Consider the following 16,764-nt stretch of genomic DNA (forward strand, 5'->3'; position numbering starts at 1 on the left):
TGTCGAGGTTACCATCCTGCTGGTTCTACTGTTCAATTCCCATTTTCCCTAAACAATGCGTGTCCAATAGTTAATGTGCTGTTAGTTCAGTATAGTATAGACGCACCTGCCCATCCAAGCATACATCCTATTTACAGTTTTGACAAGTACGTATGCCATTGAGTTAATGATTGCACGGCGGTGTCTGAATACCCAGTTCGTTGTGTAACCAGATTACGAAGCTCTTCTCAGTGTAATTACGCTGATTGGTTATTGTACGGCCTGATTTTACTTTTATTTGAGTGTCTTGTATATTTAAAGATTTTTTCCATCATTTTTTGTAGTAAACAGGTGTGTGACTGTGGTTCCCAAGTCAGTTACATTTGCATGTTCTTGTAATGTGGACTATAACTTACTTATCCAGCTGTTCAAATATAGGTAGAACAATGTCACAATGGAGGTCAACATGAGTTACATACATGTGACTAAATATGGCAAAAAATAGAACTAGACTTCCCGCCGAGTATGGAGTTGTAATGATTTGGCCATTGGCTCGGTTATACCATGCCACGTGTAGGATCACATTTGGTGAAGGTACATTATTCCCTTATGTATGGTTATTTCCAGAATATTTGCCTGTAAGTTCCCTGCTAGCCTATAAGCATAATACATAACTTTAGGTTATGTATTAATAGCCCGAAGCCTGCTGAAAACTGCAGTGCAGACAGCGGACTTATTGGACTGAACCCCATTAGGTTTCGTTGACCTACGATGTTCTTCATTCCATTTTTAGGTCCTAAATTCAGTGCGGATTCATTTCATAATACTGTATATCTGTATAGAAGAGCTCGGTTTTTCTGACTTCATAAATTACATAATTCTGACTGTCTGCCGCCACCACTAGGGAGAGCTAACTGTATATGTATTTATACGGCTAGTATTGAAGTCAAAGGTAGCTGTATAAATCTGTATGCAGTGAGTTTCCTTTAGTGGCGTCCGAAGGTAATAGATATGACAGTGTCAGAGCAAGCAGTGGTAGCTGTTCAGTATAAAACCCATAGCAGTCATATGCTTGCCTCCATGGTAGGTACACCATTGGGTGTCAGGCTTTTTTTAATGGTTGCATGTGATATTATTCTGCTCATGTTTCCCCACCGAAGTGGCGTCCTCAGGGGAAAATGGGGCTAATGGCGGCGAACGTCTCCTATTTATGACCTCACTTGTGATGTCATCTGAACTGATGCTACCAATCACGATGATCCTCATAAGAACGGCCCCTAAACTGAAAAATATGCTCATATCAAGTACAGCTAACGCCCAGCCAATGAGGGACTCCCTATCGCTCCTGTGGTTAAAATGATTGACAGCAAAATGCTCCAATCCCGCAGTGCTACTGCTGGCCAATCGGGAACTCGCTTTCACTCCTGCGCAATGGAAAGAGATTACGCCGGATAGATAAGTATGAGAAACAGGTCACTGCGCGTGTCAGTGAACTTAAAACTTGAGGCACGATCGTATTATAAATGTAGCAAAGATATCTATCGCAGGAACACCAAGTAGAGGGAGAGAAAGAAAGTCACTGTAAGTATCGGTGGACTTGAATGACCAAAGACAGTGGAAAAAACTGATTTAAATCTATTAGGAAAGTAGATTGTAATATAGTTACATATAGTTACATAGTTACATAGTTAGTACGGCTGAAAAAAGACACATGTCCATCAAGTTCAACCAAGGGACGGGAAAAGGGAAGGAAAAATTTCTACACATAGGAGCTAATATTTTTTTGTTCTAGGAAATTATCTAACCCTTTTTTAAAGCCACCTACTGTCCCTGCTGTGACAGCTCCTGCGGTGACTATTCCATAGATTCACAGTTCTCACGGTAAAGAAGCCTTGTCGCCTCTGCAGCTTGAACCTTTTTTTCTCCAGACGGAGGGAGTGCCCCCTTGTTTTTTGGGGGGGTTTTACAAGGAACAGGATTTCACCATATTTTTTGTATGTGCCATTAATATATTTATATAAGTTAATCATGTCCCCCTTAGTCGTCTTTTTTCAAGGCTAAATAGGTTTAATTCTTTCAATCTTTCCTCATAACTTAAATTCTCCATGCCCCTAATTAGCTTCGTTGCTCTTCTTTGTATTTTTTCCAACTCCAGGGCATCCTTTCTATGAACTGGAGCCCAGAACTGAACTGCATATTCTAGATGAGGCCTCACTAATGCTTTGTAAAGTGGTAATATTACATCCCTGTCCCGTGAGTCCATGCCTCTTTTAATACACAACAATATCCTGCTGGCCTTTGAAGCAGCTGATTGACACTGCATGCTGTTATTGAGTTTGTGATTTACAAGTACACCCAGATCCTTCTCAACAAGTGAATCCGCCAGTGTAGCTCCCCCTAGGACATATGATGCATGCAGGTTGTTGGTACCCAGATGCATAACTTTACATTTATCTACATTAAACTTAATCTGCCAAGTGGACGCCCAAACACTTAGTTTGTTTAAATCTGCCTGCAATTCATGAACATCTTCCATAGACTGAACTATATTACATAGCTTGGTGTCATCTGCAAAAATAGAAATAGTGCTATTAATCCCATCCTCTATCTCATTAATAAATAAGTTGAATAATAGTGGTCCCAGCACTGAACCCTGGGGTACACCACTTATAACTGGGGACCATTCAGAGTAGGAATCATTGACCACAACCCTCTGGATACGGTCCTTGAGCCAATTCTCAATCCAATTACAAACTATATTTTCTAAACCTATAGTCCTTAATTTACCCATTAGGCGTCTATGGGGGACAGTGTCAAATGCCTTTGCAAAGTCCAAAAACACTACATCCACAGCGGCCCCTCTGTCTAGACTTCTGCTCACCTCTTCATAAAAACAGATCAGGTTGGTTTGACAACTTCTGTCCTTAGTAAAACCGTGCTGGCTGTCACTTATAATGCTATTTATTGTCACATAATCCTGTATATAGTCCCTCAATAGCCCCTCAAACATTTTCCCCACAATGGATGTTAAGCTTACTGGTCTATAATTACCCGGGGAAGACCTAGAGCCCTTTTTGAAAATAGGCACCACATTTGCGCTGCGCCAGTCCCTTGGCACTATACCAGTCACTAGAGATTCTCTGAATATTATGAAAAGGGGGACAGAAATAACTGAACTAAGCTCTTTAAGAATTCTAGGGTGTAACCCATCTGGTCCCGGGGCCTTGTGCACATTTATTTTATTTAATTTAGCTTGGACCATATCTACATTCATCCAATTCAGTATATCAACTGATATATTAACAGCACTGGGACCGGCTATATCAGCTGCTCTTTCTTCTGTTGTATATACAGAGCTAAAGAACCCATTTAGTAACTCTGCCTTCTCTTGATCCCCTGTGATCAACTCCCCATTACCACTATCTAGGGGTCCTACATGTTCAGACCTTGGCTTTTTAGCATTTATATACTTGAAGAATTTTTTGGGATTTGTTTTACTATCCTTGGCCACCTGCCTTTCATTTTGTATTTTTGCTAATTTTATTACATTTTTACAGATTTTATTAAGCTCTTTATATTTTACAAAGGCTACAGCTGTACCCTCAGATTTGTATTTTTTAAATGCCCTTTTTTTGTCGTGTATTGCCCCTTTCACAGAAGGTGTAAGCCATGTGGGTTTTAATTTGAGTCGTTTATACTTGTTACCTATAGGAATAAATTTTGCACTATAATAACTCAAAGTAGATGTGAAAATCTCCCATTTATCATTTGTTCCATTATTTGACATTAGTTCTTCCCAGTCCATATCCTGAATTGCAGCCCTCATCCTGGGGAAATTGGCTTTCTTAAAATTAAATGTTTTTGCCCTCCCAGCCTGCGTTTGTTTTTTACAGTATAGGTAAAATGTAACTATATTATGATCACTGTTACCGAGGTTTTCACGAACATTGACATTCCCAACAAGATCTGCATTATTAGAAATGACCAGATCCAACAGAGCTTCACCTCTAGTCGGGTCTTCCACAAACTGGCCCATAAAATTTTCCTGCAACAGGTTGAGGAAATGTCTCCCCTTTGCAGTTGAAGCCGAACCATGACACCAATTAATATCCCGGAAATTAAAATCTCCCATTATCACTACAGTACCCGCCTGTGCAGCCCGCTCCATCTGTTTATATAGCTGACCTGCCATCTCCTCAGTTATATTGGGGGGTCTATAGATTACACTAAAGTAATTTTTTCAGTGTTTACCTCCCTTTCTAGTTCCACCCACAAGGTTTCAACCTCCTCACAGTATTCACCCACTATTGTCTCTTTCACACTCGCCTTCATATCACTTCTCACATACAGACATACACCACCGCCTTTCCTATTTGTCCTTTCTTTCCGAAAAAGTGTAAAACCCTGTAGATTTACAGCCCAGTCATGTGAAGAGTCCAGCCATGTTTCAGCAACACCAACTATATCTATATTTTCTTCCAGTATCAAGGCCTCCAGCTCCCCCATTTTGCTTGCTAGACTTCTGGCATTTGTGAACATACACTTTAACTTGCCTGTCAGTTTTTCACTTTTATTATCAGAAATGTGATTTGACATTAATCGGGCCTTTTTATTTACACTGATGTTTTGTAACGAAAGGATCTCCTTATCTTGTTGTCTAGTCCTCTCCCCACATTCTGTTTCTCCCCCCACCAATATAGTCTGACCCCTCTCTAACCTGGCTACCCCTTTTTTTTCTACATTGACCTCCCTCCTCAGCCCTAGTTTAAATACTCCGCCACCCCAGCTAGAATTCTCTCCCCCAGCACAGCGGACCCCCTTCCATTTAGGTGCAAATCATCTGCAGAATACAGTTTGTACCCCAATGAAAAGTCAGCCCAGTGCTCTAGGAACCCAAATCCTTCTCCTCTACACCAAGACTTCAGCCATGCATTTAACTCCCTGAGCTCCCGCTGTCTTTCCTGTGATGCGCATGGCACAGGCAGTATTCCTGAGAATACTACTTTGGAGGTCCTTCCCTTCAGCTTGTATCCTAGTTCTTTAAAATTATTCTTAAGGCTCCTCCACCTAGCGTCATACACTCCTCTATACAATGCCCACTTGGTCTAAAGTAAAAACACGCCCAATTGGGCTTTAAGCAACTCATTAGCATAAATCTAAAATCGCTAATAAAGTGGTGAAAACAGATCGTTTTTTTAAATAAAAAGCACTGCTGTCACCTACATTATAGCGCCGATCTCCTTATATAGTAGATAGGGCACTTATAATGTGGGGACAGAGCCTCTTTATGAGGGTTTTACTTTTGTGGCCTTCCTGTGAATAATAATGTAAATATAGCCATGGATCTTGAATTTCCTATGAGCCTTGCAGACAACTTTTGTAATTTCAAATAATTCTTATCTTTCTAAATATTGTTAACACTGATTTAACCTTATAAACACTTTTAATGTGGTCGCGTTCACATATGAAAACTCTACTGATATCTTGTCTTGAAATATATATATACATCGCTGGTGTTTCAATTCCCCTGAGATTATTCTTAGATCCTCAAAAATCTTCTATACATATACTTCTATATGAAGTTCCCCTCTTTTCATCTACATATTATAATCTATTGTGGATATTGTTATTATTATTGTGCAAAATGTTGGCCCATTGATATATATAATGGTCTCTTCTTATACTCTTGACAGTCTTTCCATCAAGTTGAGTTCCACTTGTACATTGACTAATATTTTTTATATTTCTTTACTAAGGATTGTTCGATATTCTACCATTGAGATGGATAATGATATGAATTTATCACCAGTGGATTACTGTTATCTCTTATTACAATTTATTTTCTTAATAGATTTAAATCAGTTTTTTCCACTGTCTTTGGTCATTCAAGTCCACCGATACTTAGTGACTTTCTTTCTCTCCCTCTACTTGGTGTTCCTGGGATAGATATCTTTGCTACATTTATAATACGATCGTGCCTCAAGTTTTAAGTTCACTGACACGCGCAGTGACCTCTTTCTCATACTTATCTATCCGGCGTAATCTCTTTACATTGCACAGGAGTGAAAGCAAGTTCCCGATTGGCCGGGTAGTAGCGCTGCGGGATTGGAGCATTTTGCTGTCAATCATTTTCGCCACAGTAGCGATAGCGAGTCCCTCATTGGCTGGGCATTAGCTGTACTTGATATGAGCATATTTTTCAGTTTAGGGGCCGTTCTTATGAGGATCATCGTGATTGGTAGCATCAGTTCAGATGACATCACAAGTGAGGTCATAAATAGGAGACTCAGCCGCGTTCGCCGTCATTAGCCCCATTTTCCTTTAGTGGTGAAACATGTTGGGGGGGGCTTTTTCAATTTTAAAATCAATGTGTTCTGACAATTCTAAGTCCCTTCTCAAGCGGACTGCAGCCGCGAATCATAGTTTTCATATAGGTAGTGCGGCCATCAGAGATGGTGGTTTGACTCTGACCTTAGACGGTACTGACTACAGAGTACTATTAGTAACATTGTATGGAGACTTTTCAGTTCACATTGCGCTTTTAATCTTCATTTGTATAGTTATTCATAATAAAGTTATGTCTCACAATACTAGTAAGCATTCAATAGGTACCTGGGAAACAAGGGCTAATCTTTTTGCCTTTGGCGATATTGATTTGTTTTTGTGTGTACCTCAGCCCACCAGATACCTGGGTCCTCGCTTTGTTTTTTGCCTACTCCGTTGTGAAACACAATTCATCGACAGCCAAAGAGTTTGCAATCCCACTTTCATGCTTCATGATCATTTTGGCTGCTTTTAGTGGATTTTGTCCAAAAATTGATGGACTGGATTGAAATTTTTTATGATGAATATCACGTATTCATGAGAGGTGACAAATTGTCATTTTCGCAAAATGTTTATGAAGGAATATTTAAGGAAAGACATTTGAAAACAGGCCCCTGGATATCTGCAAGGATATATATATATATATATATATATATATATACATATATATATATATCTTTATGTATACTGTATATATTTGTGAACATCTATGTGTATAAGCATAAAAGACACCTAGTGATGATACAGATGTGGCACTGCTGGTCCTGATATCACAATATGCATATAATCTACGTAAGAAGTTCAGCAACATTGTAAATATATAAAACTACTTATCTTGTATTAATCCTGTACTGTAACCAGAGTTTCATTCACAGCTATTCTAGTTGTTATTGGAAACAGTCGACAATCTTGTTGTCGGACACACCCCTAAAAGCGTAGCTAATCTGCTGTGAATTAGTAGGAAAGTCAGTTTCTTACACCAGATTATTATACAGTGCCTGATGTAAAGACGACACTTAACAGAATGTAAAAAAGCAGAGCAAGCTCTCTGCAGACATAAAGCTGACAAGGAATACTGGGGGATTTCAGCTCAGAAACTTGCAGAATTGTGAATGCAGATCTTGAGTATAATACAAGATGTTGCTATAGATTAGTACAAGACAAGTAATGCAATATATTTATAAAGTTACTCCATGTTTTATACAGATAACATCAATGTATAATTGTGCTCATAAGTGAACATACCCTTGACAGACAAAATCAGCTCTGCTAACAATGGCTGCATGTAACATTGTACTTACACAAAGTCTATGGTAAAGTTCATTTTGGTCAGTCGTATTTGTGCATAATGCTAATCATGTCCTGTAGAAAGACTAGGAATGGGTCCATTTGCCCCTCTTCGACATGCTCAGACCCTTTTTTCTAATCCTGGATAAGCCATTTGAGTTTAAGGAGCAAGGTGTTGCCGGGCATGTGCATCAGATTTGTGGGTGTCGGGGTTGGGAGTAAATAAGCTACAAGGTATTTTGATATAGAACTGGAGCAGCAAACTAATCTATGCCATGGATAAAGGAAAGCCTAGCTATGACATTGGTGTGGCAAATATGCAGCAGTAAGAGGGTACCTGCGAAAGGGGGCAAATATTATTTTATACTTAAAGAAAAAGAACCAATATTTAACGAGACATTGGCAGGTGTTATGGGCTGAGTGAGAGAACGGGAGGATCAGCGGAGGCCGCTGTCAAGATGACTGATTTCATAGAGTGAGGGAGAACTATGTAAAGACATCTCTCACTTTTTACACATTCAACTTAAAATCTAATTTCTCCCAAACATTGACTCTTTTTACACCTAATAATGCAAGAAAGCGGACAGATCCCAGGTTTTTTCCTGGCGGTAATTATCTCCAAGAATGAATGTGCAGCTGTCACAATAGGCACATTATTAAGATCCCCATTCTTTAGTAGTGTTGAGTTACTCTGACAGCACCAACATGGAGCTGATAACTCCTCATTTGCATTTCTATTATGGACGATGAATGTGCAGAATTTTCCCACAATACTTTGCAGCATTACTATGTTATTTTCTCATTTGTTCACTTCCTGAATACTGTGAGATATATACAGTATATATACACAGATATATATATATATATATACACACACACAACACATACATATATAATGAGACAAATAAATAAATAAATTTATATATATATATATATACTGTGTATATATATATATATATATATATATATGTATGTATATATATATATATATATATATATATACACATACATACACATAGATACCCACATTGTGGTTCTAGACAATACGGATTATACACATACTTAAACACACACTTGTTTAATTAATTTCCATTTAATTTCGACAGCCATAATGTTCACGTTTAGGGCCTTGAGCACGAAGAGAGCTTTGCCTATCCCAGGTTCTGGATGTTCCTCCACTATGCAAAGTCTATTCCCACCCTGTTATATGCCATGGAGCCAGGAATGTAGCGCAGTAGTGAGTAGCTGAGCTTTATTGCTGCACTTGGATAATTATTTGGACTAGACCATCATCTTCATGCTTAGGATAAATGGCTTCTTATAAAATAGTCTAATGTCTGCTTATATATGATAAACTAGATGGTGATGCCCACTGGGGACCTAAACGTATGTGAATACATTCTCTGTACAATGGTGTGGAATAAGTTAATGCTAAATCAATGAAGATTAATATTAAAGAATAAAATAAATGGTTCTTGACTTTAAAAGGGTATTCCCACCAATAACATTGATGGCATATCAAGTAGATATACCATCAATGTCTGATCGGTAGGGGTATAATCCACTAGAGCACCCACACTCCCCAAGAATGAAGGTGACTATAAAGCAAATTGGTCCCTTTAGCTCCAACCCCATACAGCATTACACCTGATCAGATGCTGTGTAGGAACTTCACACAACCCCTTTCTCTTCGTTACCAGGATCAGTGGAGGCCCCAGCGATTGGACCGGCTCCACCAATCAGATAATGATAACATATCAATTAGACTGATGAATCTCATTGGTGTGAATACCACTTCAAGACATTTTATGATGTGATATTAATTAAAGAATGGCTTATTTTGTTTTAATTTCAGAATTATAATGGTCAAAATGAAAGCAATGAAGACTATGAGATCCCTCCCATAACTCCACCAAATTTACCGGATCATTCTCTCATGCACTTGGTTGACCATGAACCTGGATATCATTCACTGTGTCACAGCCTCCCTCCAAACAGCTTGATACCAGCTTACTCCTATCAGAACATGGACCTACCTGCAATCATGGTCTCCAGCATGCTAAGCCAAGATGGACATCTCCTTTCGTCTCAGCTGCCCACAGTAAGTCCACAATTCTACTCTTATTAATTCTAGAATGGAAAATTTAGTTTCCAACATGAATTTGGCAAGTGTTCATTTCCTTCTAACATATACTCCAATATAATTATTTGATGTATTTTACACCAGGCATTTCATGATATGAAGGTATGAAGCTCTTATACATTTACTCTCTATAGGTATATGCAATCTGTATCATTTTGTTCATAGTTCCTGCTTAAGTTGGTGAAAGGGTGGGAGAACGCGCCTAACACTCTGCAGATCAACAATCTCTTGACCTTGCAGAGGGTTTCTGATTTAAAGTAAGGTAGGTAATTCCTTCCCCTACTACACCCACTTGACTAAAACAAGTAGGTGTAGTAAATTATAAAGGTCCCATCATTTCCATATCAATACAAAGTCTTCTCTATTCAATATGATAAGGTTTGGCTGTTTGTTCTATTCACACAATAAAAAGTCAGGGAGGAGGAACTTGTTTTAAAAGGCCACTAAATAAATAATTGATCTTAACCAAGTAAATATGAGGTCTACAATTTACAACTAGCATTCTGTTATCATTACACTGTACTGTAATACAGGATTTGCCAGCCAATGGAAATTAAAGAGGATCTGTCACCTCTCCTGACATCTGTTTTAGTAAATAATTGTATTCCTCATTAAATAAAAATTCTGGAACAACTTTTCCTAGAAGTCTAAATTGTGCTGTTCCTCAATTATTCCTCCTAGACATTTATGAATAAATTGATAACTGGGTATTACCAGTTGGGGGTGTGTCCCGACACAGTCTGACAATGTCCAATCAGTGCTGAGAGAGTGAGCCTGTAGGGCCACACCCCTTTGATAAGGGGAATAATAACACTCAGTTGTCAATTTATTCTTCTATTTCTAGGAGGAAAACAAAGGAAAGGCGCAATGCAGAGTCCTAAGAAAATATGTTCCAAAATTGTTATTTCATGGGGAATAAAAGTATTTACTAAAATAGACATGTCAGGAGAGACAGATTCTCTTTAAGCACGAACATAAACTTGGTCTTTCAAAAGCTTTGGTGCAACAAAAAAACAGTCAATGTACCTATATATGTGGGTTTGGCAATGCAGAACATTCCTCTGTACCGGAATATATGTGAATAAAGGCTATAGAGGATTGGTGAGTGCCATAAATTTGTTTATTCTTCTGGTGGGACTTTATGTGGATTTATATGGTACTTGTGACTCTTGTTGACCAATTGGCCATTATACAAAAGTAAAAAACACTAAAAATTTCTTATTAAAATCGGATCTATACAAAAAACGAGATAATAGTATCTTCAAGTCTAGTTGGAAATTATCAATTCAAAAAGCGTAAACAGGCTGCAAAACTAACTTTTATAGAAGGAATAGAAGTAAGAATAATGGTATTGTGTATGATAGGTGATCCGTCAAAACTGATCCACTGTTATGCCTAGTGCAGAGCCCGAGGGGGAGGTGCATGACACAAATTCAAAGAACACCAAAGAAAATTCCCTTTGCCATGCACTGCCCTCTCCGGCTCTGCACTGGGCATAACACAACCTATCAGTTTTTTTCTGGAGTGCTCCCTCACGATGGTAGAATTGAGATTCAATTGATTTTGGAGATCTTAAGAGAAGAGAATATTTAAAGATTTGCTCATTTATTGAGATGGTAGTTCATAAGCCGCTGTTAGACAAGTTTTAGAGAATCCACGGGAACTAGAATTTTTATACATTGCTTATCCCTACTTTTAATATATCTTTCTAGCACCATCTGGTGGACTTTTTCATTTAAAAATTTGCAAAAGTACAGTACTAGTATGCAATATACTTTTTACACAAAGTAAGACAATCCTCCTTTTTTATTTCACTTTTTAAAGTAATGGAATATGTTACCAAATTTTGCTGAAAAAATAATTATAATAATGATGATAATAATGATAATCATGCACATACATATTATTTTTCTACTAAACAGTAGATATTTGATATTCTAATCTTACACTAAGTCATTTAGCAATGAAGTCATCTACAAGTTGTGCATGTGCAAGATATATCTTAAACAGTTATATGCAGGGCCGACCTTAGGGGCCTCAGGGCTCATAAGAGACAAGAGTAAAACTTGTCCGTGTGCGGTGCATGGAAGTCACGCACAGCACACGGACCCATTGATTTCCCACTGTTTTCACGCAGCGAGAGTCCTTTGCGTGAAACCACGAACAACACACGGATGCACACGTGATTTGCACATTAATTCCATTAAAAAAATGTGCTTTGAGAGTGCGTGAAAATCGCATGCCACTTGCAAAGCACAGATGCAATAACGCAACGCACATGGACCAGATTTACGAGCGTTTTTTTTCACAGTCATGTGAATGTAACCTTAGTGGACGTTAGATATCAAATGTTAGTACCCCACCAAACAATTCCCAACATCTCAGGTTCCTGCCACCCTGGTATTGTGAGATGTTTGAGTAGCATATAGGCTTTAAATTGGGTTTGACATGCTGAGAAGCTTTCAAAAAGTTTAAGATATTGACTGCTTTGGAAAATTATTTTTTGGTAGGCGAGTCCAATAGGTTGATCACAGGTATCCTGCTGCTGTCACCCTTACAGTTGTAATCTGTGGTGGAACTAAGCTCAACTGGTCAATTTCCCTGGTCAACGATCTGTGGGTATGTGGACCCACTGGGCCGTACCACCGTAGCAGGATAGCAGCTGGCCAAACAGTGTACCAAGTCAATGTATATATAGTCCAAGCACAAGGGTACCTGTAGTAGTTCAGGCAGTAGCAACGGCTAGGCACAGATAGGAACTTAAACAGTAGATGAGAAAAAACAACAAAGCGCACATAGTGCATCAAATGATATAGTAGAAAAGCCACAGATAGGTGATCAGTTCTGCTGACCTGGTTGGTTGTGCTAGGAGCACAACATCCTTGAAAGCGTGTTTTAAAATATTGCTGCAGCCTGGGTTCCGATCCGGATCCAAAGGGTCCAGTGGTAAATGGTAATTTGAGAAGTTTGAGGAAATCCATTTTCTCCTCAAACTTCTCAAATTACCAGATGGCAGCAGACACCAGGCATGGTGTAAGGCTATGTTCACACGGAGTATTTTGGGGGAGGAATATCTGCCTCAAAGCTCCAAACGGAATTTTGAGGCAGATATTCCTCCCCCAAAATACTCCGTGTGAATAGCAATTATCGCGCCGTTTTTCGCCCGCGGCCATTGAGCGCCGCGGGCAGAAAACACGCTTTCTCCTGCCTCCCATTGAAGTCAATGGGAGGTCGGAGGCGGAAGCGCCCGAAGATAGGGCATGTCGCTTCTTTTTCCCGCGAGGCAGTTTTACTGCTCGCGGGAAAAAGACGCCGACGCCTCCCATTGAAATCAATGGGAGGCGTTCTGGGGCCGTTTCTGCCGAGTTTTGCGACGCGGTTTCCGCGTCAAAAAACTCGGCAAAAGACCCCGTGTGAACATAGCCTAACACAGCAGACGTGGACGGTGACACAGCACAACTCCAACTTTCTAAGGCACAGGAACAAAGGTAGCATGGGATACAGGATACAGGTAGCAGGTACGGAAACACTGGGAACAGGATAACACTAAGGGACCATTTGCAAGACTAACGCGGGTAAACACAAAGCTCAGGCAAGGAGTAAAGGGGCAGGGCCCTTCTTATAGTCCACGGTGATCATGGGCTAATATATGATGATTTTCATGTGCGCACGCTGGCCCTTTAAGGCCGGGCACGAGCTTGCGTGCTCACCCTACAGGACACAGCAGAACAGAACGGAGGTGAGCGCTGGTGTGCTCCTAGGGAGGAGATGCGGGCCAGAGCTCACAGATTCATGGCTGCGGCCGTCGGGGGGTGAGCAATCCTGACGGTCCGCGGCCTTGGACGCTACACACTGCAGTGCCTCCACAGGGGAAATTAAGAATTACACAGTTCCTCGCTAAAACAAAAGGGCAGTTCATGCATTGCACTGACATGCATGGTCTTCCAGAGTAAGAGATGTTCTTTGGTATTGAACTCTATTTTGGCTAATAAATTATGGTCCTAAACAGTGTCTTTAAAAATGGGTTTTCTAAACCAGGCAACCCCTTTAAATATTATTGTAAGTCATGAAATAATTATATGAAAAGGCAAACAGGAAATATTCAGTACTGGGAGTCCCTCACAAGGTTATTGTTTTTGTCTTGCTCTAGGTCAACAGATCATAAAAAGGTTGTTCTTATTGGACTTTTGTCTTGTTTAGACAATATTATTTATATAGCTATTAAGTTGCGTGAATTGTCTATCTTTAAGATGAACCATGAACATCTTCTCTGAGGGTTCTATGTCAATTGAAGGACCCAAAATGTAATGTAAAGGAAGGCAAAAATGGGGGGAAAAAAATAAACTAAAGAAGAGAATGTTTATTCTTCTGGCTGATTTTGCGGAGCTGCAGTGTCCTCAGTCGGAGACTGTAATTGTCTTTGATGCATATGTATGAGTGTTCTCTGCTGATTGGTGATTGAAAGAGAGAATGGACCTAATGTCTGATGGGGCATGTTTGGCAAATCAAGCTTTGCAGGACGGATCGCATGTTATGAATTTGCATGATTCTCCCTAGCCTCTTTGCATCACAAGTTTCCATTTAGAAAATGCCTGTTTATTATTTTTCCCATTGCTTTAATTGAATTCAAAGGCCGGGTAGAACATAAGAATATAAGAGAGACATCTGTAGTACAGCAACAACTGCAACCCTCTAAACCTAATATTACTAGTGTATCCAAACCTGGAAAGTACATTTCCACAAAAAGAAATGTTTCAAATTGTTACCTTCTGTAATATTATTTATTTATAAACTAATTTTATTAAAATATCACACATTTTATCATTTGCTAGAAACCTTTCTAGAATACCCAATGAACAGGCTAAGTGCTTCCCTTCACTTTGTGTCATGTCATAAAAAACAACCGATAGCAATTTTGTCTCATATTGTTATTAAAACCGTGAAAAATATATATAGAAATCTTTCATTTGTGTCCCAAGAAATCAGCCAGCTGCCCCTCCCTCCAACTTGTGAACCTGTAATTGGCTGTTAGGCAACTAGCTGTAGCAGTAGCCCTTCCCCATTGCTCTGCCTGAAATAGGAGAACAGGACTGCTAAGCTCCACCCCTTAGCTAAACCCACCCCTTAGCCAATAGTTAGCAAAAAATGGAAGTGATCATTAACCCCTGTGTTCTCTGCAAGAATTCTGCAAGACTGTTTGTTCCAGACGATGCAGAAATTCCTGTAGATGGTTAACTTTTATCATTCTTTTCTAGGAACGGGTGTACGTAGCTATAGGTGGTGCAGAAGTAGCAATTGCAACTGGCCCCATTGATGCTTTAAAAGACAGCATATTCTGCATTGAAGTCCAGAAGATTCACGTTATGCCTCTGTTTCTAGGCTTTGTGTTTCTTTGATACAAAATGATCAAATAATTAAAACATCATATTATAATGTTTTTGATACCCCCAAAAAAACACATCTCTCCCTGTTGGCCTTGTTTTAATAGCAGAAGTAAACTCTTCTGATTACATTGCATTGTCTCCAAGAAGTGGGATCATGTTTTATCACTACAAAAATAGTGAGGAAAAGCACCTGCTTCATGCATTCCAATAGATGCAAAGTCTCGAAGGAACGTTCCACTCCCAAGCAATAGTCACAGTAAAATTCCTGCTAAATCTGCCTCCTTCCTTTTCTTTATGAAGAGTTGACTGGTGATAGGGAATGGCTTCCATCAAAAAGAGACTGGACATCTGGACTAGCAATAAAAAAAAGATCTCAATTCTTAAAGGCTATGGACACCTTTTGAGGGCATTTTTTTTTAAAATAAATAAAATAATTGATTAGTCAGTGTGTTTAGTGTAACTTTGTAATTAGTCTTTATTAAAAAAACGTTTTACTTACTGTTCTGTGTTCTCTATACAGAGCAGTTGTGTCATTCGGACAGGTTCAGTGTCGGCGGGTCCTGCGTGTCTCTGATTTTCAAAACGGCCGCATAAAAAAAACGGCCCATCGGAACAGAACACCGTTTTTCCCATTGAAATCAATGGGCAGATATTTGGAGGCAATCTGCTTCCGATTTTTCAGCCGTTTACGCCCCGAAAAACGTCCGAAAATAGGCCGTGTGAACATACCCTTACAGTGCAGATGAATGGATAATGTCATCTTTTTATATTCCATTATTTTTGAGCGCTTATTCTGCCATAGCAACTACCTAAAATGTAACACCAACTAAACACCAACGTGCTTTACAAGAAACCAATATTATTTTTATAATGAGTTCACCCCGGCCCAGTGATTTCTTATATGACAGCAGAGATGCCTCAATAAAGAAATTTGTATGCTAATGATAGTCATCTTTAGGACCTGACATTATGACCAACCAATTCCCCTCCCGTTACTACTATATTTGACCCTATTTTCTGATTATGATCATTTGCTCTCCCATTCTTGGGTAGAAGTGGTGTATGTGTAAATCAGCATTTAAAATACGGCCAGGGGAAAGTAATCAGGATGGGAGGGGGAATTAGGATTTATTAAACAGCTTCTTGGACTTGGAAATCATTTATTCTTTGAGCGGGCCTTGGAAAATGGTCCATTTTTCTGTTTTATTGCTTGGTTTTACAAATCGAGCTTGTGGCTGCTATAAATCAGAGTTAGCAGAGATGAGAACTGTTTCGTTTACCATCAAACCCCATCCAATAAAGATTAAAATGAATTCCCACATCCTCTCGGTTAATGTAAAGAAATGCACTTTTAAAAGGTTTTTCGGAGGCCGGTTCTATGTGCATTTGAAGTGTATTTTGAAATTATTCTTGTTTCTGCTCCTGACCATTTTTACCCTGGAGACAAATATTTGAACATGAATCAGTAAAGTGACATGAAAGAGAATTGTGAATTACATTAAGCTTGATTCTGCGCATTTTATAACCATATTAATGCTAAACTCTTTACTGTAAGTATGAGGGATTCTGTTTTATTTAGATCTGGTACTATTACTGATATGGACTTGAAAGTTAATGATTGGTCCTTGTGAAGGAAAGGTCCTAAGA

The 16,764-nt window shown here is 39.2% G+C and overlaps 1 protein-coding gene across 4 annotated transcripts in view; it reads left to right on the forward strand.

The window, feature by feature from the left end:
- TOX2 (TOX high mobility group box family member 2) overlaps nt 1–16,764 on the forward strand; it is a 107,106-nt gene that overhangs the window by 55,315 nt on the left and 35,027 nt on the right. For all 4 annotated transcript variants that reach the window (XM_075847040.1, XM_075847039.1, XM_075847042.1 and 1 more), the window contains one exon: nt 9,446–9,691. In XM_075847040.1, coding sequence (XP_075703155.1) covers nt 9,446–9,691 — 246 coding nt within the window. The remainder of the gene's footprint in view (nt 1–9,445; nt 9,692–16,764) is intronic.

Source organism: Rhinoderma darwinii, chromosome 13 (genome assembly GCF_050947455.1).
Source record: "Rhinoderma darwinii isolate aRhiDar2 chromosome 13, aRhiDar2.hap1, whole genome shotgun sequence".
NCBI lineage: Eukaryota > Metazoa > Chordata > Amphibia > Anura > Rhinodermatidae > Rhinoderma > Rhinoderma darwinii.